The sequence below is a fragment of the Indicator indicator genome (genome assembly GCF_027791375.1).
Source record: "Indicator indicator isolate 239-I01 chromosome Z unlocalized genomic scaffold, UM_Iind_1.1 iindZ_random_scaffold_103, whole genome shotgun sequence".
NCBI classification, from domain to species: Eukaryota; Metazoa; Chordata; class Aves; order Piciformes; family Indicatoridae; genus Indicator; species Indicator indicator.
This window is the reverse complement of record NW_026539151.1, coordinates 101,217-126,028: the sequence shown is the minus strand read 5'-3', so window position 1 is coordinate 126,028 and position 24,812 is coordinate 101,217. Positions and strand designations below refer to the sequence as shown.

At 60.7% G+C, this 24,812-nt stretch overlaps 2 protein-coding genes across 2 annotated transcripts; both read right to left on the bottom strand.

The window, feature by feature from the left end:
* Positions 1–453: 453 nt before the first annotated feature.
* Positions 454–2,422, bottom strand: LOC128979963 (basic proline-rich protein-like; the record flags this gene model as incomplete). Its single annotated transcript, XM_054398356.1, has 2 exons — positions 454–522; positions 1,412–2,422. Coding segments are annotated over 2 exons (1,080 nt in total), but the record flags the coding sequence as incomplete, so codon positions are not given.
* A 770-nt stretch (positions 2,423–3,192) lies between these two features.
* Positions 3,193–12,883, bottom strand: LOC128979962 (basic proline-rich protein-like). Its single transcript, XM_054398355.1, has 6 exons — positions 12,756–12,883; positions 10,660–10,864; positions 9,413–9,967; positions 8,407–9,252; positions 4,163–4,926; positions 3,193–3,817 (listed from the first exon to the last, which is right to left on the bottom strand). Exons 1-6 carry the CDS (start codon positions 12,881–12,883, stop codon positions 3,193–3,195), a joined length of 3,123 nt encoding a protein of 1,040 aa, XP_054254330.1.
* Between the last annotated feature and the right edge of the window lie 11,929 nt (positions 12,884–24,812).

The window sequence follows — 24,812 nt, the reverse complement described above, 5'->3', positions numbered from 1 at the left end:
AGCGTGGGTGGGAGGGGCTGAGTGGGCGGTTGCTCAGGGGGGATGCGGGCTTGCCTGGTGGGCGGAGGGGATGGGCTCGTGGCGCTCGGAAGTCTTTTGGGGGCTAGATGGTTCTGAGTGGGCTTGGTTGTTGTCTGTTGCTCGGATCTACGGGGCGTGGGGGCTTCCCTGGGTGTTGGGAGGGGGGAGGGTGGTAGGGGGGTGGGTGTTCGGCTAGGATGGGAACGTCCTGCTTGTGCTCTTGTGGCTCGAGGGCGGAGGTTTCTGGGCCCTACTGAGGCGGGTGGCGGGTGGGCATTGGCGCTGGGGCTTGTGGGGTGTGGTCCAGGGATGAGTCAGGTGACTGAGGAGGGGGGGGGGGCTGCTCTGGGGGGTGGGTGGGGGCGCTGCTGTGGGCGGACTGGCCTGGGCGGGGCCTGTGGAGCTGGGGAGGGGTCGGGAGATGGGGTCTCGTTAGATAACTCTTGGGCTCCGTTGACTGGTTATGCTGGTTGGCTCGCGTATCGCGATGTGCCGGGACGTCTAGGGGGAGGGCAGGACGTATGTGGGGCTCTTGGGATGGGGGAGTTGGGGGGGCGTGTGGCTGGCTGGTGTCTGGCACTGGTGAGCCTCTGGCTCTGCGCGGTTGGGTGAGTGGGTCGCTACGGGCTGGGGGGCGGGCGCGGGGTGGCCTAGTGGCCGCTGGGGTGGTTGCTCAGTCTGTGGGGCGGCATGGATGGGGGTCTGGTGCTGGGGGCTGCATCAGTCTGCTGCTGGCACCCAGCGGGGGTGTCCTGGCTCTCTCCTGGCAGGAGATCGTGGCCTGTGGTCTGGTGGTCTAGGGGCTGGATAGCGGCGGGGTGCGCTGCATTCTGTCTGTGGCATATCGGTGCGGGTGCGTTTCTCATCTGTTGGCCCTGGCTCTAGCTTGCTGGGCTGGGTGGGAGGGCTCGGCTTGCGCTGGCCTGGGTGGTGGCCTGTGAGTGCCCGTCTGGCGTGTTCTGCCCTGTGGGCTGGCTGCTGGGGGGCTGGGGCTGGCTGGGGGGGGGTGGGGGGGGGGGAGGGAGCTGGGGCTGTGGCGGGGGGGTGGGGTGGAGGGGGGGTGGGGGGGGGGCTGGCTGGTGGGGCTGGGGCTGAGGGGGGTGGTGGGGGGGGGGCTGGGGGGGGGTGGGGCTGGGGGCTGGCTGGTCGTGGGGGGGGTCTGGCGGGTGGGGGGGGGTGGGGGGGTGGGGCAGCTGGGGCCTGGGGGGGTGCTGGGGGGGGGCGGGCTGGGTGGGTGTGGGGGGGGTGGGGGGGGCTGGCGGTGGGGGGGGTGGGGGTGGGTACGGGGGGGTGCTGGGTGGGGGCTGGGGGGGCGTGGGCTGGGGCTGGTGGGGGGTGGGGGGCTGGGTGGGGTGGGGCTGGGGTGGGGGGGGGGCTGTGCCTGGGGGGGGCTGGGGGGGGGGGCTGGGGGGGCTGGGGGGGGCTGGCTGTGGGGGGGGGGGGGGGGGGGGGGGGGGGGCTGGGGCTGGGGGGGGGTGGGGGGCTGGGGGCTGGGGGGGTGGGGGGGGGCTGGGGGGGGGGCTGGGGGGGGGGGTGGCTGGGGGGGGGGGGGGGCTGGGGGGCTGGGGGGGGGGGGGGGTGGGGGGCTGGGGGGCTGGGGGGGGGGGGGGGGGTGGGTGGGGGGGGGGGGCGTGGTGGGGGGGGCTGGGGGGGGGGGGGGGGCTGGGGGGTGGGGTGGGCTGGGGGGGGGGGTGGGGGGGGGGGCTGGGGGGGGGTGGGGGGGGGGGGGGGGGGGGCTGGGGGGGGGGTGGGGCTGGGGGGGGGGGGGGGGGGTGGGGGGCTGGGGGTGGGGGGGGGGGGTGGGTGGGGGGGGGGGGGGGCTGGGGGGCTGGGGGCTGGGGGGGGGGGGGGGGGTGGCTGGGCTGGGGGCTGGGGGGTGGGGGGGCGGGGGGGGGGTGGGGGGGGGGGGGGGGGGGGGGGGGGGGGGCTGGGGGGGGGTGGGGGGGGGGGTGGGGGGCTGGGGGGTGGCTGGGGGGGGGGGGGGGCTGGGGGCGGGGGGGGGGGGGGGGGGCTGGGGGGGCGCTGGGGTGGGGTGGGGGGGGGGGCTGGGGGGGGTGGGGGGGGGGCTGGGGGGGGTGGGGGGGGGGGGGCTGGGGGGGGGTGGGGGGGGGCTGGGGGGGGGGCTGGGGGGGGGGGGGGGGGGGGGGGGTGCTGGGGGGGGGGGGGGGGGGGGGGGGTGGGGGGTGGGGGGGGGGGGGGGGGGGGGGGGGGGGGGGCTGGGGGTGGGGGGGGGGGGGGGGGGGGGGGCTGGGGGGGGTGGGGTGGCGGGGGGGGGGGCTGGGGGGGGGGGGGGGGGGCTGGGGGCTGGGGGGGGGGGGTGCTGGGGGGGGGGGGGGGGGGGGGGGGGGGGGGGCTGGGGTGGGGTGGGGGCTGGGGGGGGGGGGTGGGGGGGGGTGGGGTGGGGGGGGGGGGGCTGTGGGGGGTGTGGGGGGGGCTGGGGGGCTGGTGGGGGGCTGGGGCGTGGGGGTGTGGGGTGGGGGGGGGGGGTGGGGGGGGGGAGGTTGGGGGTGTGGGGGGGGGGGGGGGGGGGGGGGGGGGGGGCCGCGGGGGAGGGGTGGGGGGGTGGTGGGTCTGGTCTGGGTGAGCGGGGGGGGTGGGGTGGAGGGTGGCGTTGGGCAGGCGGGTCCGTGTCTGTGGTGGTTGGGGGCTGGCGTGTTGGGGGCCGCGGGGGCCGAGGGGGGCGATGCTTGGGGCGGTGGGAGGGGGTGCCTAGGGGGGGGGGGGGGGGTGCTTGGAGCTTGCCCGGGGTGTCTGGGTGGGGGTGGGGGGGGCGGGGGTTGGGTTTGGGTTCTGGGGGTTGGTTGGGGGTGCTGGGTGGGGGTTGGGGGGCGGGGGGCGTTGGGGGGCCTAGGGGGGGGGGGGGGGGGGCTGGGGGGGGCTGAGGGTGGGGGCTGGGTAGGGGGACTTGGTCTGGGGGGGGGGGGTCTTTGTGCGCGGGGGGGTGGGGGGGGGCGGGGGGGGGGGGGGGGGGGGGGGTCTGGGGGTGGGGGGGGGGGGGGTGGGGCCTGGCCTAGGGCGGGTGGGTTCCTGGGGTGCGAGGGCTTGGGCGCGATGGGTTGTGGGAGGGCTGGGTGGGTCTGGCGGGGGGCCTGGGTGGGCGTGTGTGGCTGGTGGGGGCTGGGTGGCTTGGGGGTGGGGGGGGGGGGGTGGGGGTCTGGTCTGGAGGTTTGCTTAGGGTGGCGGCTGGCTGGGGTTGGAAGCATTGGGGAGGGTGGTGGCTCTTGGTGTGACTGGGGTGCTGGGTGGGGGTCTGCGGTGGGGGGTCGCCCGGTTGCTGGTGGTGTGCGCGGGACGGGGGGGGGATGTGGCTGGTGGGGGTGCGCCGGCGGGTCTGATGGGGGGGGTTTCTGGAGGGTCAGGGGAGTGCTCTGCTGAGTCCCGGGGCCTGTGCTTCATGTATGCGGTGCTAGGTTCTGGCTGGGTTCGGGGCTGGATAAGTAGAGGGTGGCTGAAGGGTGGCGGTGTTGCGTTGGCCGTGATGTCGGCAGTCACGCGGAACGGGCTCGGGGGGGCGTTGCTGGTGTGCTGGGGCTTTGTTGTGGGGGGGGTGGCGGGCTGTGGGGGGGGCTGTGTCTTGATTTCCCTGCTCTGGGCGCCTGGTGGCTGAGCTGGGTGGTGCGTTGGGGAAGCGGGGCTGTGGGGCTGGTGGGGTGGGGGGGCTCTCGTTGTCGTGGCTAGGTTGGAGTATGGCTGGGCGTCTGGGCCTACCTCTGTGTTTTGCCTGCGGGGTGCTGGGGTTGGGTGCTTGTCTGTGACTGCCCTGTCTTTGTAATGGTAGACCCGTACCCGGGCGTAGCTGGTTCCATCCCCTGTGAGTACATGGCGTCTCTAGGGTGTAGGTGCTTTGATGCTTGGCTTGGGGTGTTCTGGGGCGCTGGCTGGTGCGACTATCTGTAATCTTTGCTGCTTGTGGGGGAGGCGCGCTTGCTGGGCTTGCTTAGCTGAGGGCGGGGGTCTACGGGCGTGTTGTTGGGGGCTGGCTAGCTTGGGCTGTCTGGGCCTGGGCTGGTGCGACGCGTGCTATGGTTCTGAGCTGTTAGAGCTGAGGGCGGGGGGATATGGGGCTGCCGGTGGTGTTGCTGGTGGGCTTAATCGGTCCTCTTCGGCTGGAGGAGGCGTGGGGGAGGTGGGGGACTCCTACCGGCGGGGGGTGTGGCTGTCATGCGTGCTGTTGTGGGGGTGGTTGCTGTGGCTGTGGTGGGCTGGCTCGCTGGGGGGTGGCGGTGTGTGAGGCCTGAGCCTGGGGCTGCTTGTGCTGGTGGTGATTTGGGGTGGCTCGCTGGCGGTGGTGGCGGCTAGTGGCATGGGGGTCTTCCTGGCTGCTGGGGGGGCTGGGGCTGGTTGGCGTCTTGTGTAAGAGGTGAATCGGGCTTGTGGTGGTGTGGAGCTAGTGCTGCTGGGACGCCTTTGCTTGCTGTCTCGTGAGGGGGTTCTGTGGCGGCCTGGATCGTTGGGTGTGGCGGGTGCTGGCTTAGGGAGCGGGGCTGGGCGGGCCTGGGGGGTTGGCTGCTGGGTGTTGTGGGGGAAGGGCTGGCGGGTGCTTGACTGCGGTTTGGTGGGCCTAGTGGCGGGTTTGGTCTGGGCTGTGGGCGGTTGGGGGTACCTCTTGAGGGGCTGCTGCTCGGCTTCGGTGGCTGGAGGGCGTTGGGGGTGCAGAGGGTTCGCCGCTGGGAGCTCATGACTGGCCCTGCTGCTGGGGCCTGTCTGCGGACTAGTGGTGATGACAACGTGGGCCTGAGTGTGTGCTGCTTTCCGGCGGGCGATGGCGGAGGCTGGTGTTAGGTCACGGGGCTGTCCAGTGGGCGGGAGGGAGGTGCCGGTGGGTGTGGTGTGTATTGGGGTGGGGGACGGCTCTGGGGTGGGGCTAGAGTTCGTGGGGTGGGCTGGGGCTTCTGGGTGGCTGGGCTGGGCATTCGGGTTAGGCGTGCTAGGGGGTGGCTGGGGTCCGGGACTGGGGGGGGTGGCCCTGGCTTAGTTCTTTGGGTTGGCTGGGACGTATTCGGGTGTGTTAGCTGCTGGTTTTGAATGGGAGGTTGAGGCTGGGTGGCTGCACGGTATCGTTGCGTGGCGGGGTTCGGAGTGGTGGGGCTGTGGTGGTGGGGCTAGGAGGTGGTGGGCGGGCAAGGGTTTCGGGGGCGGTGTGGGTGTTGAATCTGCTGCTGGCTCTGGCCTTCGCTGGGCTGTGGTGCTGGGTTGTGTTGTCTGGACCTCGATGGAGGTGGGACTGTGATGATGTGGCTTGGGGGGCTGGGTCGGGGGTGGGGGGCTGTGTGGGGGCTGTGTTCTCAGGCGTCTAGGTTCGCTCTGGAGCTTGGGGCTGAGGGTCGGCCTCTGGTCTGGGTGGCTGAGCACGGTTGACCCTCGGGAGGGCTCGGGCATCAGGTGCTTGTGTCTGGGGGGACCTGGTTGCTCTGGGGTGGTGGGGTGGATGTGGTGTGTCGCGGTGGCTGGCTGGTGGTAGTGCTCTGCGTGCAGGGAGCTGGGTGTCTGGGTGGGGTGGTCCTGTGTATGGGGGGGGGTTCTGCTGGGGCAGGCGGGGGGGAGCGTGCTGCGGGGGGTGGGGGCTGGGGTCGGTGGACGCGTCCGTGGGGGGGTGGCTTGGTCTAGACTGCGGGTGGTGGAGGGTGGGGGCGGCTAGGGGGCGCGCTGAGCTCCGTAGTGGTGGGGCTAGACGGGGCGATACGGGGTGCTAGGCTGGGCTGGGCTGATCTGCTGGTGGTGGGGTGCGGCTTAGCGGGTGGGGTTGGGCTGGCTGGGGGGCTGGAGGGTGGCTTGGGGGGTGGTGGGGGACTGGGCTGTGGGGGTGGGTGTGTCGGTTGGTGCGGGAGTGCTGTGTGGGGCGGCTGGGTGGGGGAGAGGGGGGGGGGGCTTGGTGGCCCTTGTTGTGTGGGGGGGGTCGTGGGCTGCGCGTGGGGTGAGGGGGGTGTAGCGCTGTGGGTGGCTGCTCCTGGTAAGGGAGCGGGGAGCTCGCTGGGGGGCTGGGGGGGGTGGCGGGCTGGGTGGCTGGGGTTGGATCTTTTGGTGGGCCTGGGGGGGAGGACGTGGTGGTCTGGTCGGTCTCTGGTCTGGGTGGGCGTGGCCTGTGTGACTGGGCTTGGTGGAGCGGCTGGCTGGTGGATGGCTGGGGGGTGGTCTGTGGTGGAGCAGTGTGGGGTGGCCTCTGGGTGTTGGGTGGCGGCTGGGGTATGTGGGGTGCTCCGGGTGGGCTGGGGTTGTGTGTGAGGTGGGGGGGGACGGGGTGGTGGCTGGGGCTCGGTCTGGGGCGGGGTAGGGGCTGCCGGCTCGTGTCTGGCGGGGGAGGCGGGGCTGTGGGGGCGGGCCTGGGGCCTGTCTGGGGGGGAGCTGGGGTCGGGACTCTGGGGGCCTGAGGCTGGGGCAGGGCTGGGGCTGGGGCTCGGGGGCTCGGGGGGGGTGGGAGCTGGGGGGTGGGCTGCTGGGCTGGGGGTGGCGGCTGGGGGTGCTGCGTGGGGGGCACTCGGGGGGGCTGGGGGCTGGGTGGGGTGGTGAGTCTGGGGTGGGGGCTGGGGCTGGCAGGGCTGGCTGGGCTGGGGGGGGGGCTGGGTTAGGGGCGGCTGGTGGGCTGGGGGCGTGGGGCTCTGCTGCAGGGGGGGTGGGGCTGGCTCGGGCTGCTGATGGGCTGTGGGCTAGGGGGGTGGCGCTGATGGCCCTGCTGGCTGTGGTGGGCTGGGTCGGCGGAGGTAGGGGGGTGGGTGGGGGGGCTGCGGTGCTTGGTGTGGCCGCGCTGTGCGGGGCTGGGTGGGGGGGGCGACGGGGGTGTGGCTGCCGGGGTGGGGGGGGGGGGGGTGGCGGGGGCGGCTGGGGGGTGTCTCGGGGGGGGGCTCTGCTGGAGGGGGGTGGTGGGGGGCGTGGTGGGGCGCTGGTGAGGGGGGTGGGGCGAGGTCTGGGCTGGCAAGGGGGGCTGGAGCGGCGGGGGGGAGGGGTGAGGGGGGCGGGGTCGGCTGGGGCTGGGCTGGTGGGGAGGACATTTGTGGAGCGGGTTGGGGGGCTCGGGTGGTGGGGTTGGCCGTGGGCCTCTGGCGGGGGTGGGGTAGCTCGGTGCTCTCCCGCGCTGTTTGTGGTGGCTGACGGAGGCCGGGCTTGCCTGGCCTGGGGTGTGCTGGAGCTGGGCTCTGTGGTGTTGCGAGGGCCGGGGGCTGGGTGGGCGCTGGTGGGGTGGTGAGGGGGAGGTGGGGGTGGAGGGTGAGGTGGGGGGCCGGGGTTGCTTGGGGGGGGTGGGGGCTGGGTGGCTGAGGGGGTGGGGCGCTGGGAGGTGCTCGCCTGTATGGTCTGGGTGGCCTGGGATGGCGGCGGTGGGTTGGGGTCTGGGCAGTGGTGGGATGGGGGATCGCTGGGCGCGGGTGGTGGGCGGCTGGCGGAGGGGGGGGGGTGCTGGGGGCTGGCGGGCAGTGGGGCGGGGGGGGGGGGGGGGGGGGGGGCTAGGATGTGTGCTACAGGGGGGGCTGGCGGGCTGGGAGCGTGGGGTACGGGGGGGGGTGGGTGGGGGAGGTGGGAATGGGGGGGGGCTGGGTGGGGTGGGGGCGGGGGGAGTGAGAGGGGGGGGCGGGTGGCTGGGGGGGCGGGTGGGGGGGGGGTGGGGGGGTGGGGGGTGGGAGGGGGCGTGGGGGGTGTGCGGCTGGGTGGGGGGTGGGGGGGCTCTGGCAGTGGGGGGGGGGGGGGGGTGGGGGGGCGGGAGCGGGGGGGGGGGGCTGCTGGGGGGGGGAGGGGTAGGTGGCGGAGTGGGGGGGGGTGTCTGGGTGTGGGGGGCTGGTGGCGGGGGAGGTGGCGCTCTGGGCTGGGGGGGCGGGATGGGGGGGGGAGGGTGGGGGGGGGGGGGGGGGGGGCGGCGGCTGGCGGGGGGGGTGGCGCCGGGGGGGGGGGCTGGTGGGGGCGGGGGGTTGTGGCGCTTAGGGGTCTGTGTCTTCGCGTGGAGCTGAGGCGAGCTGGTCTGGCCTCCGTCGGGCTCTGCGCCTGGGGGGCGGCGGTGTTGGGGTGAGGTGGACTTAGGGTGACGGGGCTGGCTGTGGGGTGGGGCTTGTGCGGGTGTGGAGGTGGTGGAGCGCCTGGGCTGGGGGCTCCCTTGGGGGGGCGGCTGGTGTGTGACTGGTTGGTAGTGGGGGGGGGGGTGGGGGGATGGTGTGCGTTGGGGTTGGGGGAGCTTGGTGCTGGGGTGTGGGGGGGCGAGGGAGGGGTGGGGGGGCTAGCGGCATGGTTCTGTCTGAAGGGGTGGGCTGCTCTAGGAAGTGTTGGTGGGCTGGGTCGGGGTGTGGTATGTCCTGGGACTGGCGGTGATCAGGCGGGTGATGATTGTAGCTGGGTCTGTTCTGGGGGGGTGGGGCGAGTGGGCGGTGTGGGGGGGGGGGTGGCTGCTGTGAGGGCTGGCTGTGCATCGGTGGGGGGTGGTGTGCGGGTGGTGGCTGTGGCTGCTGGGGGGTGTGGCGGGAGGGCTGCGTGCACTGCTGGGTGGGATGCTGGTTGGGGGAGCCTGAGGGGCTGGAAACTGGTGTGGGTGCCGTTCGGGGGTGGCTTGGGCTTGGTGCGTGGCTGGGGTGGGGGGGGGCGGGTGGTGGTGCCTGGTGCGCTGTGGCTGGCGGCGGTGGGTCTCGACTGGGCTCGCTTGGGGGCAGGGGGCCTCTGCGCGCTCTGACTGAGGTGGGCATGGTGTGATGGTTCTGGGGCGTAGCTGGGGGTCTGGTGGGGGCCTGCTGGGTGTGGGCTGTGCGCGCCTGCTGGGTGGGGTCGAAGGGTGGGGTGTGGGTGCTCCTGGGGCGGCGCTTGGGCGGGGGGGGGTGTGTTGTGTGGTGGGGGGCGGCTTTGGGGGTTAGGGTGTGGGGTGGGGGGGCTGGGTGGATGTGTCTGGATGCTGCTGGCGTAGGGGCTGCTGACTTGGGCTGGGTGCTGATGGCTGGCGTGGTGGGTCTGCGCTCGGCTGGCTGTCGGTGGGGTGGGGTCAGTTGGTGTGAGGCGTGCTAGGTGCTGGTGGTGCGGTTGGTTGGTGGTCGTGGTTGTCTGGGGGGGGGGGGGAGGCTGCGGGGAGGTGTCGGGGTCTGTCGGTGGGGGCCCTGGGGCGGTGCGGGGGTGGATGCCCTCTGCTGATGTGGGCGAGAGGGGGGACGGTGCGTCTGTCTGCCGTGGTGGATCCTGGAGTGTGGGGTGGTCTGGGTTGCCGGGGGGCTTCCTGGTGGCGGTCTGTGCTGTGCTGGTGTTGCGGGGTGAGGCTTGGGTGGGGGGGGGCTGGGGGCTTCAGGGGGCTGGGGGGGTGATCTGTGGGGGGGGCGGTGGTGGTGCTAGGGGGCTGGGACATGTGGGGTGGTGGCGCAGGGGGTTGGGGGGCCTGGGGGGGTGGGACTGGCTGGCTGCGTGAGGGTGGGTCTCCACTGGTGGTGGAGCTAGCCTGCTGTGGGGGCATTCGCTGTTGCCTCTGTTGGGCGGGGGTGGCTGGTGGGGTGCGGAGCGGGGGGCTGTGCATTGCCGGGCTGTGGCGGTGGGGGGGTGCAGGCTGCTTGGGCGAGGTTAAAGTGGGATGGGGGCTAGGGCCTGTTGGTGTGGTATGCTGGCCTTGTTGGGGGTGGGCTGCTCCGTTGATGGGTGGCTGCGAGGCCGGACTTGCTTCTGCGTTGGGGGAGGGGTTCGCTGACTGTGAGTGACTGGATGCTGCATGGCTTGGGCTGGTGGGGTAGGGGGGGGGCACGGGCTTGCTAGGGTGAGCTTGATTGTGGTCCCTGGGTGGGTGGTTGCTGGACTCATCTGCTGTTTGGGGTCCGGCTGCGGTCCCAGGACGAGACTGTAGTCTGAGGGCGGGGTAGGTGCGCTGTGATGTGGCTGTGGTTGGGGCACTCGCTGGTGGCTCGGCGTTTCCAGGCTCAGCCTGGTCTGTATTTGGTGCGTGGGTTCGCTTGGGTGGGATGGGGGGTGGTCGGGGGCTTTTCTGAGGGGGCTGGTGCTTTGGCTGTGGGGGGGGGGATGCTTAGTGGGGCTGATCAAGCTCGGCTGGACCAGCGGGTGTGTGGGCTGTTTCCGGGGATGCTTCCGGGGTGGTGGGGCCTTGCTGGGGGGTGGTGGGGGATGTCGTAGAGCTGGGTGGTGGGTGCTGTACCTGCCTGGCTTGGACTGGTTAGCCTGGTTGTTTAGGCGCTCGCGGCGTGGCGGGGCTTTCTTGGGGGGGGGCTGTTCGGGCTATACTGTAGGGGCATGTCTGGGTTCTGGGTGGGCTGACCCTGCTGATGGTTGATGGGGCGTCTTTGACTAGGCAAGGTGTGGCGTGGACTGGGCCCGATTGTCTCTTATGTCTGGGGTGGCTCTGTGGTGTGGCTCTGGGTGTGGAGGGGTTGCTGGGGTATGGGATGGGGCGGCAGTTCTTCGGTGAGGAGTCTTCCTGTTGGTGGGGGGTGGGATGGGGGCTGTGTAGGTGCCGGCGCTGCGTAGGCGGAGTGGATTGGGTTGGGGTCTTTCTGGCGGGGGGGGGCGGGAAGTGGCTGGTGGTCTCGGTGGGGGGCTGGGTCTAGGTGATGCGGTGGGTGGGAGGATTGGCTGGGGACGGGGGATACCTGTGGGGCTGGCTAAGGGGTGGGGGTCTGGGGGTGTTGGGTGTGGTCTGTGTCGGGTGGGACTGGGGAGGGGGGGACTTGGTGTGGGGAATGCGCTCTGGCGTGTCGTGGCTGGCTGGGGCTGGCTGCTGGGGCTGGGGGCGGGCGGGGCTGGGGGGTCGTGGAGGAAGGTCGAGTTAGTCGGGGGCGGGGGGGTGGTCGGGCGGGGTGGGTCTGCGGGAGGGGGCGGGGGCAGGCTCTGGGGAGGCTCTGCTCGGAGGTACGGGGCGAGGGCAGGAGCTGGCCGGTTGGCCTGGGAGCTGGGGTGACGGCGAGTGGGGGGGTGGGCTGGGGGGGTTGCCCTGCCTGTGGGGTGGTGTGGGGCCTGGCCGGGGCGGGGTGGGGGTGGTGGCGATGCCTGCTGGGCTCGGGCTAGGGCGGTGGGTGGGGGCGGGGGTGTGGCGCGGGAACTGGACTGGGGGGGGTGGGCGGACGTGCGTGTGACGGGGGCGGCGGCTCGGGGGAGGTGGAGTGCTGGGGGTGGGGGGAGGTCGTGGGGGGAGTGGGGGGGGGGCTGGGTGGCAATGCGGGGGTCGTAGGGGGGGGGGGGCTGGGCCGCTGGCCGTTGGGGTCAGTGAGGGCGGGGGGGGGGTATGAGCGGCGAGGGGGGGGCGGGGGAGCGAGGGCTGGCTGCCGGGGGGGGGGGGGGGGGGGGGGTGGGCGGTGGGGAGGGGAAGAGGCTGGCCGGCTGGGGACTGTCTGGGAGTTAAGCAGCGGCTAGGGTAACTGAGGTAGCTGGGTGGGGTCGCAAGCGCGGGGGGGGCGGGGCATGTAGGTGCTCGCGGGCGCGAGTGGCGGTGGAGGGCTCAGGCTACGGCGAGGGGGGGAGGCGAGGTAGGGTTGGGGGTGCTAGGGAGGGGTGCGGGGGGGCGGGGGTGAGGGGTGAAGGCTGGGGGGATCTCTCGGGGGGACTGGAGGCGCTGGTAGGACTGGGCTGCTGGGCAAGTTGAGTGGCTGGTGGGGGGGGGGTGACTTGGCTTGGGGTGGTGGACTGTCGGAGCTGAGCGCGGGGGGGCTGGATGGGTGGGTCTTTGGGGGGGTGTGGGCTGTTGGCGTGGTGCTTGCATGGTTGTCGGGGGATGGGGGGGAGGGGGTCGTCGGGGGAGGTCGGGGGGGGGGGGGGGCGGGGGGTGGGGTGGGTGGAGGTGGGGGGCTGCTGGGTGGGGGCTGCTGGGGGGCTTGCGGGTGTGGGGGGGTGGGCGGCTGGGCCGGCTCGGGGGGGCGGCTGGCGAGAGGCAGTGGTGGGAGCTGGGGGGTATCATGCTGTGCGGATGGAGGGGGGGGTGGGGGGCGGGGGGGGGGGGGGGGGGGGGGCGGTGGGCTGGTGTCGGAGGGCGTGGGGTGTGGGGGGGGGGGGATGTGGGGGGGGATCTGGGGGGGGGGGGCTGGGCTCGGGGGGGCTGGGGGAGGCTCGGGGGTAGGGGGGGGTGGTGCTGGGGGGCGGGGGCTAGGCGGGGGGGGGGCGGGGGGGCGGGTGATGGCTCGGGCGGGGGGGCTGGGGGTGCGTGGGGCTGGCGCGGGGGCTGGTGATGCGGTGTGTGGGGGGGGCATAGCGTGGTCGGCAGGGTCTTGTGGCTGGTGTCTGCTGGTGGAAGGCTGTGTGATGGTGTGGGGCTTGTGGCTGTCGGGGTGTCGTGCTGGGATAGTAGGTGTGCTGGGTGGTGGGCTGGTGTAGCTGGGAGTGGTGGAGTGGGGAGGTCTTGTGTTAGTGCTCTGGGGCCCTGTGGGAGTGCCTGGGTGAGGGGATGTGGCGGCTCTTGAGGGGGCTGTGGTGCTCTTGGTTGGTCAGGGCTGTGGTGGGGTGGCTCTAGTGGGGGCATGTGCTGGCTGCTGGCTTGGGCTGGTGCTTGGCTGGGCTGCGCGCTGTTGGGTGTGGGTGGGCTGGGCGGCTGGACTGGTGGGGTTGGAGTGGTTTTGTCTCGGGTGGTCTGGTGTGGTGGCCTGGGGCATGAGGGGGTGTGTGTTCTGGACTGGGTGAGGATGTGCGCGGCGACGTCGGGCTGGTGGTGGGGCAGGCTGGGTTGTGCTAGTGTGTCTGACGGAGCTCCGGGCTTTCATGCTGGGAGTGGGGGGTTCGCTGGGTGACTTGACTGGGTAGGCGCGTGAGTGATGGGAGGGCTGTAGTGCTCTATGCTCTAGTGGCTGTCGGGCTTCGGGTCGGCGGGCTTGTTGGGTGGGCTGCGGTTGGTGGGAGCTGCTGGGTGCCGTGGGGGGTGCTGGCTGAGGGTGAGGGGCCCCTCGGGGCGGTGCGCCTGCTGGTCTAATTTGCTGCGGTGCATCGTTTGGGGTGGGCTCGGTGGGGCCTGGTCTTGGGGGGTGGTCGATGATGCTGTCTAGGGTTGGGGGGGCTTGGGGGTGTGGGTGGGGTTAGCTGCTGTGTGGGGTGGCGTGGTGTGTTTGGGCTGTGTGTCATCCTGGCTGGGCGCTCTGTTTGCTGGGTGGGTGCGGGGTGGTTGTTGCGGTGGTTTTCTGCTGGTGGAATCCGTGGCTCAGTTGCGTCGCTGCCTGTCTGTGTGGGCTAGGGGATTAGTGAGGGTCGTTGTGCGCTGGAGTCTAGGTGCTTGGTGGGTTGTGGTGTGTGGGTTAGGGTCGGCACGTCTTGTGGGCTGTGGGGAGCTCTGGGGTGTGCTATGATGTTGTTGAGGGGCCCTGCTGGGGCCGGTGGTTGGTGTCATTTGTGTCCTGGTGCGACGAGGGGGCAGGGGGGCTCTGTGCTGGTGCGGTGGGTTGGGTGGGGGCTCGCTGGGCTGGGTGTGGTGGGCTGGGGGGTGTGGTCCTGGGTGTGTTAGTGTGGTTTTTGGCCGGGCTTTCCTACTGTGCGGGGGGTGCTAATGGGCTGCCTTATCCAAGGCTGGGGGCTCTGGTGGTGGGTGTCTGGCCTGGGTGGTACAGCTGTGGGGTCTGACTAGGCCTGACACTGATGGGGACGGGCTTGGGTCGGGGGGTGCGCTGGCTGTTGGGTGCAGGCTTGTTGCTCGTCGGCGGGGCTGTGTGGCGAGGCTGCAGAGTGGGGCGGTGAGGGGCTGTCTGGGGCTGGGGGATGGGGGGTTGGCTGTATGGGCTGTGATTAGGGTGTTGTGGGGGGGGTGGGGGGGGGTGTGGCTGGTGGGAGGTGCTGGGGGGGGTGGGGTGTGGGTGTGGGCTGGTGGGCGGAGGGGGTGGAGGCTCGGAGGCTTCGCTGCCTCAGCGAGTGTGCGTGTAGGGTGTGGCTGGTGGGGCGCTGGGGTGCAGGGGCCGCTAGGGTGGCGGTGGCTTCGTTGTTGCTGGTCTATTGGTAGTGGCGCGGGTGCATATAGAGGGTATTCTCAATGATGTCTGTAATTTTGACTGGTCAAGCCACCTTTTTAAACTCCTCTAGCTTCTGATAGATTATAAAAAAGCAAGCGTAGGAGCGCTAAGCTCGCACTATAATTTCACTGCTATCTCCCCCATCTGCTTCCGGTCCCCAGATTCAATACCTAGAAATCCTTTGAAGTATTTAGTCTTAGCATGCATGCTCGTGTACATCTTGATTCTATCCCCACAAGGCCTTTGGCTGAAATTATGCTCCATAGGTGCCCGCTGAAGAGCAGCACGTAAAAGCAGACCATCCGCACATGTGCGCTATTTCAGGTAATACAACCATCCACAAGGAGAGAGAGTATTTATTTTTAGTGAAATACTTAAGTATTTTTGCGTGGAACGGCAAGGAGCAACTAATGGGGGTCGATATGTCACTGTCACGGAAGACAAGGGATGAAAACCCATGTTCACCCGGATACTGTTTCTGTTTGAGCGTGACTGCCTCTGAGAGGCTCAGAGGGCTGTAGAGCTACCATCCAGAACCAAATCCCATACCGCCACATTGCACCAGAGCTTCACTTCACCACCATGCCTGACCGCTTTCCCTTCAGAGACGTTCTGGTCTGCCTCATATATTAGCTGAATAGTCTGCTGTCAGACAACATGCTGGAATATTAAACCCCTCCTACATGTCATACCCTGCGGGGATTTCCTTTGTTAATTTACCTAAAACTATATATTGCTTGCCTAGTGTTACTCTGTCGTAGTATCTTATAAAATGCAAATAATCATCAGCGTTGGACTCTCATATGGCTGAAAAATACCAAGACCAGCAGGAAACAGATGAAATAACATGCAGTGTCATAAATGTGACATAGATGAATTACCAGCATCAGGCTATTGATTAATTCATCACATCATAATTTACAGTATTCTACAAAGCACTATATCTGACAGATCATTCAGACCTAGTTCGGTGAAATTGATATAACTCAAGTGTAGTAACTTAAAAAATCACGAAACACTCCAAATGGTATAACAAGCGTAGGCTAAGGTTTTAAACCGTCCGCCAGCTGATGCAGCAAGTATGGTGGGCTGATTACGACTAATCGGGGAAAACTAACTAATAGACCGATTGCAATGTAAATCGATATGAGATACAAACTTCTCTGCTAGTATGAAGAATACCGCAAATGTGTAATTCCGCCCGTCGCTACCCTCTCATTCACATGTGTTTTTTCAGCTCGAGGATACCCCTACGCGAGCACACATGTTTTCCCTTCAAAATGAGAGACCACCCGAACGATGCTCGATCATATCTTGTTGAGGACCTCAGTATAAGAAGGAAGATGACCCCAACCTTGGGTGTAATAGATCTGCTGCGAGGCTGTAAGGTGAATGCGAATATGTATAAGGATATTTTATTGATGTACATAGTTCGCACAAAAATAGTTCGCCATTGATTGACGGTTGAAGTGAGTCCCACATTAAACTCGAGTTGAAGTTGGTTGTCTGGTTAACAGGGGTTCTGTTGTTTACGGTAGGAGGAAGAGACTAGTGGGATAAGTTATTATGAACCGGACTTAAAAAAAAAGCAATAAAAAATGAAGGGGCATTCAAATTTATTTAGATGTTCACACCTGCTCATAATTCTGGTAGCTTCAGTGGTAGTCTGAGCAAAAGTCAGGAATTAGTTGAATGTTTGTTCTGTATGCTTGGTGGTATTTATGTTCTGGGGTGGTTTTGCGGGGTGGGTGTGTTGATGATGGACGCATACTCATATTTTGGGCTGCGTAGTTGGGGTTCGGTGGTGGGCTGTTGTTGGTGTGGCGGCCATTCACAAATTCAGAGAAAAGTCAAGATTAAAAACAAACCTAGCGTCCTATCTTCGAATGGCTCGCCATAAAACCAGGGCCGACGAACACCTCATACTTTTTTGGTGAAGTTGGGTGACTTACGCTGTACAGCTGGCGTCGTCACTGGGGACACGTATATTATTTGTTGGAAAAACTCGAGCTGTCAGAGTTACCTTTTTTGTTTCGCCTCATTCCTTTTTCTTTTTCTTTCCACCGAATTTCCTTCCCCTTCTTCCATCCTGCCTCTCTCCCATCTCTCCGTTCACGTGGATGAGCAGTAAAAAAAGATACAGAGGTTTGAGGTGTTTTGGCGCTTCTGAGGGGTGATTCCTCCCACATGCCGCTCTCTATCGGCTTTGGCCGTGCGACTCTATAGTTTGAGGTCACAGTGACCCATGTAGTTTGGAAGAAAACAAAACAAAAAGAAGAAAATAAAAAAATACAGGAAAGGCTTAGACACGACATAAAACGTGTTTTGAGGTATAAGTGTTTTTTTTTTTTTTTTTTTTTTTTGTTTTTTTTTTTTTTTTTTTTTTTTTTCTTTTTTTTTTTTGTCAATTTTTTTTTTTTTTTTTCCTTTTCAACTCTCATTTTCTTCCCTTTTATTTTTTTTTTCACGACTCCATACGAATCTCGGTCACATTGTTTCAAACCTTAAAATAACTAAATTAAAAAAACAAAAAAAAGGATAAAAAAAAAAAATACACTTAATTAAAATTTAAATATAAAAAAAAAAAAAAAAAAAAAGATAACAGGAAAACTCGGTAAATAAAAAAAAAAAAAAAAAAAAAGAAAAGAAAATACAGAATACAGGGTACTGTCTCCTCGCTTTCTTAAAAAAAATTAAAATTAAAATGAATATACAATTAGAGTTTTTGCTAATAATACAAGAAAAAAAAAATTAAAATTAAAAAATTAAAATAAAAGGACTTACTGGTCTTTAAAATTAACTTACATAACTTCGATTTCTTGGATGGTGTGATATACTTGACTGCTTTCTTATTACTTCTTGTTGAACTTCTTCTCTCTCTTAGTTCTTTTCTTTCCCCGTCCTTTTGACAATTCGAATCAAACTGGGTTGCTTATTTACTCATAAAAAAAAAAAAAAAAAATTCGAGTAAACTACTGCTTTGTCCTTTAGAAAACCATAACTAACAAATTACCTTTATGTTAACGTTTCTTTAGACATACTCCTCTACTTTTACTTAAAAAACCGACTTTCTAATATACCTCTATAAAAATACTATAATACTATAAATACTACCTCTACGTTCTACTTCTCTTCCACACGTTTGAAGGACCACTCTACTCTCTATATCGAATACGAATCGATGGATACTTCTTTTTTTTATTCTTGCTCTTTTTTTATCGGATTTTCTTTCTTCTTACATTATGTTTAATTATATTTTAAAAATAAAATAAAAAATTTTTAAGTAACTAAAAAGTCTAGGATGTGCACACTTATCTCCACTTCAGTATATTGTGGTTGAAGTGGATAAACGATACAAGTCTTGTTGGGTGTGGGCTTTTTGTGTGCGTCTTTGAGGTCTTTCTGTTGGCTGTGTATGGGGGGGTTTTTGCTGTTTTTGCGGCCGAAAATCCTTATCTGTAAAATCACTTACTTCTAACTACCCTTACAAAAATCTCGTAATAATGATCAAAAGAATCCTATAGCAAGAATTGTCAGGTTGGTATCAAGAAGGCCTGACCTCCCTCGTCTCATAATCATCCTAATCTACTCCAACCGATTCTTGCTTCCCACACCTTTACCAAGTAAAAGCCACTCTGCCCTCTAGATGTACTAGCTCTCCAAACCTACCTCGCATTGGCAACCAAAACTTGGTCACAAAAAACGCACGGCGGCTATTGGCGACTAGAAAACTCTGTCGCTTACTTTTTTTCAACACTTAATAATCAACAACTTAACTTTTATTAAACTTCAGACAACACTATAGTCAGGTTGCTTCTTCCTCTTTAGTCCAACAACATTCACAAATTCCCCGAGACCCCTAACAAGCACATTCCACCAGCCTTTCCGCTTATCGTTGCGTGGCCTTTCAAAATAAATAAAAAAGACAAAAAAAAGTAACTAAAACACAAACCTCCCGTCAAAAAAACCGGCTGGTGGGGGGATAAGCCTGCTGAGCTCAGCTTGTGGGGTGGGCCCGTTTTAAAATTACCGTACCTTTATCGCTCCTACCTGGATCTGCTTTTGTCCTGGTACGCAAAATAAAACACCTGTTCAGACGTGTCTTCACACAAACCATCGTCCAAGTCATGTCCCCCTCCCCGGCGGTCTCAACACACCCAACCTGACTCGTTACCCGTTGTTTCTCAACACTCCACTGTCTCTGTCATCGGCGCTCCCTCAATGCAATCCATCACAAACCACAAACACAGTCCTCCTCAAAGTTCTCACACCTCCACTACATTCAACCCTCATCGCTCCACACACCACTCGCACCAAGAGAAGATATCTGTGTCGTTCCACGCTCTTCAACTCTCAAAGCACCACACAAATTCCATCACTCACAATATCTCTGCGCGACCGCCACATAACTCACTCATCCTCATCTCTCAAACATCACTCTAATCTCCCTCGCCTCACACCTCACACTCATCTCATCCTCAAGTCTTCTCATAACGCACCACCCTTAACATCTCACATCTCCGATCATGTGTCTCAAGCTGCTCCCTCACTCACTCATCCTTCACCCAGTCGCCTTCACAATCCTGCCATTCCAATCTCAAAACTTGCCAATTTAGGCTTGCACTCTCACAGCTCACCTCACTCACCTGCTTTCAGGTCTCGCTCTCAAAGCTACGTCTCAGCATCACCGATCGTTCTCTACATCTCACAAATCCTTACCAATCTCCTCACACACACACACAAAACATGCTATCTCCTCCAGGCTCTCTCTCAATCTCGTCACCTCTCACCAAATCCTCGAACATCACAATAACACGTCACTCCGAAGGTCAATTTACAATTCTCTCGCACACCAGTCATCCGGAACCTTCATCAATGGTGGAAGCTAATTTTCTTCATTCGGTTCTTTCTCTTTTTTCTTTCTTTCCTAATATCCAATCTGATCTACCCATGTTCCATTTTTTTTTTCATTTCATTTTTTTTTTTCCTCTTTTCCTTTTCCCTAGTCCTATCAATCCTATAACATGTTCTGGCTGACAGACACCCGCTAAAAAGCTCCCCTCTCCTCCACCACCACCTCCTTCCACCACCATGCTTGCTTAGTAAGTCTAATTACAGGTCTCTCTCTTTGTCCGGCTCGTTCAAAAGCTCAGCTTCTTCCTTCACACCTTCAATACTAAGTATACTGTAAGGTCGCACGAGTAGACTGAGGGTCTCGTCCTCAAATCTCTCTCGTTGTCGCCAGACTGATTGCAATAAACACCGCCCCAACTCTTTTCCCTGCGTCGGTGTTCCGCGTTCATCCAGGACTGAGTTGCTTCTCCAAGGAGCCAGAACACAAATGCTCCCGGCCACTCTGATCATCCTTCCACGCTCGTGGAGTTTTCATCCTCGTTGAAGTGCGTGTGGTGGTTTGCGCGTGCCCTTCTCTCTGGACACTTTAGCAAAGGCAAAGCAACCAGCGGCGCGCAGGCACAAAGGAGCAGAAGAACAACAAGAGGAAGCACCGCCAGGTCCATCCCTGGTAAGTAGGCGCTTATGCTCACTTTCTCGCGAGAAACCTAGTGGAGATTGTGCTAATAATCTAGAGACGTGGGGTCTCATTTCACTCTACACCAGTAGTGAAGTAGAGGTGGGCAGAATCACCACTGTCCCCTCCCTATCTTGGCGCTGCTTGGCTAATGCGGCCTCTGTTGTGATGGGTCACACTTGACATATGGCGCAGCACATGACGCGACTAGGAGCAACAGGAGATAACGAAAAGCATGGCGCAAAGCGCCCAGGGATATTATCTCAACGTCTTGGTAAAATAAACAAATACTGGCTAAACAAAGCAACTCGCGACGACAAGTCATTTTTTGAGGAATACTAATTTCTAATTGTCTCAAGAATAATAAACGTTATAAAACTAAAAGCGACCCCTTTTTTATTGTTCGTTAGAACTCTATCATATCAAACTCTCATCTAAAAATGATTCGTTTGTGTGCGCGTGGGTTTGAATCAAAAAGAAAAGCAAATTTCTCTGCCTCCCCCCCCCACCCGCCTTGACCCCGGCTGCCCGTCCGTCCTCGCCCTCCGCCCCCCCCCCCCCTGCACCCCCAATTCTCACGCGATTAAAAATCCCTTTTTCCTTCCGCCCAATTTATAATTTTCCGTTCCGCCCTCCGCTCCTTTTTGTTTGCCGTCCGTCCGAGTTCCGTTCTCTCCCCCCGCCCGGGCCAGCGCGTTATCTCACCGGCATTGTTTCTTTTCCGCCGCGCCCCGAGCCCGTCGCCCGGGCGCCGCCATTTCCAGCCCCGCGCTCCCCGGCCACCTTGTCCCCTGCTCCGGCCTGTCAGCGATCCCGTTTATCGTTTCCCTGTCGCGCTTTGCCGCCGCCCACTGTCCGCAGCCGTCCCGTTCCGGTCCCGATCCCCCTGATCCGTATTTTCATTTCTAGTTGCCCCGCCGTCCGGCCCCCCCCGAGTACCCGGCCGCGCTTTTCCCGCGCCGTCCCGAGATCGCCTGCCCCCCGGCGCCGCCTCCGCTTTCCGTTTTCCGGATTATCCCCGCGCCGCCAGCATTAAAAATTCCCCGTCCGCCCCCCACTGCTGCGCTGGTTCCTCCGTGTTCTCTTGAATTCGGATGTTTGATTCCGCCCGCCCCGCCCCTCCCCCCCTCACCTCGGCCGTCTGCCCTTTTCCGCCTTCCCCGCTCCCCCTCATAATGCTCTCGAGTTCCAGCTTCTCGCTACCGCCCCTCTCTGAGTTTCCGTCCGTTCCTCCGGTTATTCCGTTCCTTCCCGATTCTATTCTCCCCCTGTTAGTCCTTCCCGTAGGCGCCCGCTCCCTCTTATAAATTATTATTCCTTTCCCGCGCTTACTCGAGGGTCTGCCACGGCGCCGCTGTCAAATTCCTATTCCGTTTCGCCCCGCTCCCTTCCCCCCTACCCTGTCTCCAGGGCCCCCCCCGTCCTTTTTCCGGCCTGCCGGCACCGTCCGCCCAAATTCTCCCGCTCGCCGCCCCCCGCGCGCCTCCGCTTGAGTCCGCGTTCCCCGCACGCCGTCCCCGCCCGCGGTTCCCCGGCTCCCCCCCCCCCCCCCCTCCAACATGAACTTTGCCGAGCTAGCCCATTCAGGAAGCAGAATGGAACGCTGATTTACCAAGCCAAATACTACATCTACAACATTGAAATGGCAATGTAAATTCCCGTATGAAACATACAGTTTTCTACCTTACCGATATTTAACTACCAAGGAACCGAGATAGACCACAAGTATCCCCTCTGCCTACCCTAGTCTGGGGCCCTGTTTCTGCTGGACTACCCCCTCTGCGTGGCCAAAGGCCGCAGGTAGCCTGCAAATCTCTCACCCTGCAACATGAAACCAAAGCAAACAATCACGCGTATCTCTCCTCCCGCCACCTTTCTGCCTTCCTCGCCCCCTATTCTCTTTCCCCCTCTTCTTTCTCGCTTCTTCTCCCTTCTTAATCCAACACAACAAATCAAAGCTTCTCTCTCCGTCACAACACAATAAGCAAAAACAAACTACACTCAGCTTCTCTCTCAACAAAATACACCATGACAGAGCTTTCATCTACGTATGCCCTGCCAACCTCACGCACCCACCCTTCATTCCCTACCTTCCAATCCCCTCCGCCAGCCCTTCTCTTCTATCAGCTCCTTTCTTCTCACTCTCCTCCCTCAGCTTCTCTCTCTCTCCCGTGCCCCATGGTTCGCCGCGCTACTTCTCTCTCCCCGTCTCACTTCCTCTTCTCCTCTCTCTCTCTCTCTCCTTCTTCAAAATCGCTTTTCTCTGTCTCTCCTCTCCCTCTTCTCTCACTGCAACTCTTCTCTCGCGCCCTGCCAACCTCCAGCCAACATAGCCACCGCTCTGATCGCTACCACACCTACCCTAGCCTACCTACTCACCCTCTCCCCCCCACCCACCGCGCTACCCTTATGACCATCATCTCCCTGTACACAAAGGAAGCGTAAAGAAAGCAGAAAGTTAATTACTACCTAGACAAACAATGCAGCCAAGGTCAACTACAGAAGCCAGCCAGCAGAGAGCACACTACAGTATTATAGCTCCCACCTGAAGCGTGGAAGAGGAGAAAAAATTATGTTTGGGAACCCAAAACTACTAAGGCTGTATTACTCTTCCGTCCTCTCCAATAGCGAAATTGTTTTAGAATAATCACATGTAATTTATCTTTTTTCTCTTTTTTTTCCTTTTAACAATTTCACCTACATCAAACAAAACAAATAACACCCAATAGTGATCTTAGTTTACATTGTAAACTATTTTTAACTTACCTTACTTTCCTTGCTCCAAGGATCTCGTGAAAAATTTTCAAAAGTAAAAAAAAGGCATGCCTCCTATAAAAACTACCCACAAGTTGCCTCTTTTGATACCAATTCCATTTTGTACTGTACGTAGATGCTTTCTAACCAAAAGGAAGGAGTGGAAGAAGGTCCCCTACATGTGCGTTCCACGAGCACGACCTGTATCAATCGTCATGATCTGCCTATTCTTTCTCACGCGCGCTCTCTGCCGTCAGCTTTTTTTTTTTTTCTTTTTTTTTCCTGGGTTGTCACGTGAAATAATTCCTGTATCTGGGGCTTTTGAAATGCTGTGCTCGCCGCTAGCACAGAGTTCCTCGAATATGCCCGCCCCTGTCTCAATCCCCGTCCACTGTGGTGCCTGTGCCCCGTGGAAGCAGTTAGGTTACGCTCAACTCCACTTGTAGTAGCGCTTGCGGTGTCCATTGTAGAAGTGGATATATGTACAGAAGACAGTGAACGAGCTCTACAGACCCCCACAGTTGGCGAGGGTCGCTAGTAATGAGAGTGAAACTCAATCCCCAGCCCAATAAACAACATTATAACAACAAGATAACAACACATACAAAGACCAGCCCCTGAATATCTCGGCTTTTACTTTTCCTTTCTGTCTTGCTTTTGCCGCTTCTGGCCCACTGCCTGCCCGTGGGGCGAAGCATGAGCAAATCTTCAAATAGGCGGGCTAATTTGCTCTCGGCTATTGTTATGCTTGCTGTCTCCTTTCATGATCCTCTGGACTATCTGTCGCATGGGAGGACTAATTTCCTTTTTTTTTCCACCTGCCGCTTTCGCCTCCCTAAAATTTTCCCCCTCTCACTATGATTTACATCTAATTATCCCAAACCATTCGAGTGAGATCCCAAACAAGCAAATAATAACGTTTTTGTGTTGTTTTTTTTCCCCTTGGTTTTTTTTCACACATTTCAACACAAGCAGGCTAAGGCTCGTTTGTGACCCCCTCAGCAAAGTTTCTTCTTCTTCCTTCTTCTGCCAATTTAATGAAAACAAAACAACCAACAATCATGTTCCAAACCTATATAATTCCACCAATCCTACCGGGGAGCTAACGCACCAGTGGATGGCGGGGACCTTCTGGAAAAGAATAGAACGCGGACTTCAGGATACCACTGTTGTCGAACGCGACATAGAATGATGAGCCTTTGTAAAATAAGACCAACTCCCACCAATACACACTCGCCTCCTCAAACAACTCCGACAATTAAAATTTAAAAAATGAGAATGTCTTTTCCTTGTTCTCCTTGTTATTCTCGTTTTTCCTTGCCTTTCCTCCCTTTGGTTTTGGTGCTTTCTTTGCTGTGTTTCTGTTTCCTTTACTTTCCTTTTTTCCCAAGATTATAAAATTCTTTCTCTTTTTTTTTGTCCCTTCCCCATTTCTAATGTCTTCGTCCCGTCGGTCACCTTGTCCTGTCTCTCTCTTTCTTTTTCCTGTTTTTCACTCTTCTCCTTTGTACTTCATGTCTTTTTTTCTTTTTTCCCTTCTTTCCTGTCCCTTTAATTTTATTATTCCGGTCTTTCTCCTGTCCTTTGGGGCCCCGGGGAGGGTCGGTAGGGGAACGGCGGGGGGCGTCGGCGGGGGGGTGGCGATGCGGCGTCGGGGAGTGAAGTCGTAGGGGGGGGGGCGCCGTGGCGCAATGCGGATAGGCTCCAATCTGATAGGATTGGGGTGTGCGCGGATGGGGGGTGGGATTGCGAGGCGAGGTGTACTCCACAAAGAGCGGCGTACCCCACCTGAACCCCTCGTGCAGGGATTGAGACCGACGAATATAGGTGGTAAGAGAGGCCTTAGATGAGAGAGTAGCGTTGCGAGAGTGGTGTGGCGAGGTATACTCTACATCAACGGAGCGCGGGGACACAGGAAGGGTGAGCAAGCGATCTCTCTCTCTAATCACACCTAGAGGATAGTAGACAGTGAGAAGAATTGTGGGGAGTGGAGGGAGGAGGAGGTAAATAAGAAAAAACATATTATGAGAACACTACACACACACACACAACGAGACGAGCCACACACTGCTACATGTATGAGGGAGACAAGGTGGTGATTATGACTCTCTCTCTCTATCTATAAGTATATTTATAGACATTCATAATTTATGTTATTGGGTAAGTTTAGTTTATTGGTCGGAGTGCGCGCAGATTGGTTTTGTATAATTTGTTTTTGTCATGTGTGGTAATTTGATATTGTGTGGGTTGTTAGGGGTTTGCGAGATAGAGAGTTTGAAGAGCGCTGAGTTGAGTGAACAAATACAAACTAATTATTTGGTGTACCATACTGCGACGTCCTATATACACACACACACACAACATAGGTGTGCGAGAGAGCGAGAGATGTTGTTCGGGATAAAATCTATATAAGTTGTTAGAGAGGGAGTGATGAATCTATGTGGGGGTGTTAGTAAGAGTACTCGGTGGAGGAGGAGGTAAAATGAGAGAGAGTGGAGTTTGTATAGTGATAGGAGTATCGAGATGAGATGCGTCTTCTATAAAGATAGAGAAGTAAGAGAGTGACAGAGCTGGCGAGAGTATAACCTTGGGTGGATTTTGATGGGTTAGTTGGATTTTAGTTTGTTTTGAGTTTT

What these genes read in the sequence shown, in the direction of transcription:
- LOC128979962 (XM_054398355.1), bottom strand. Translation starts at nt 12,883, where the DNA reads ATGCACCGCAGCAAATTAGACCAGCAGGCGCACCGCCCCGAGGGGCCC. An exon ending in AGCGAATGCCCCCACAGCAG is followed by an intron (nt 9,253 to 9,412) that starts GCTAGCTCCACC and finishes TGAAGCCCCCAG; the next exon opens with CCCCCCCCCACCCAAGCCTC. An exon ending in GACAGCCACACCCCCCGCCG is followed by an intron (nt 3,818 to 4,162) that starts GTAGGAGTCCCC and finishes GGATGGAACCAG; the next exon opens with CTACGCCCGGGTACGGGTCT.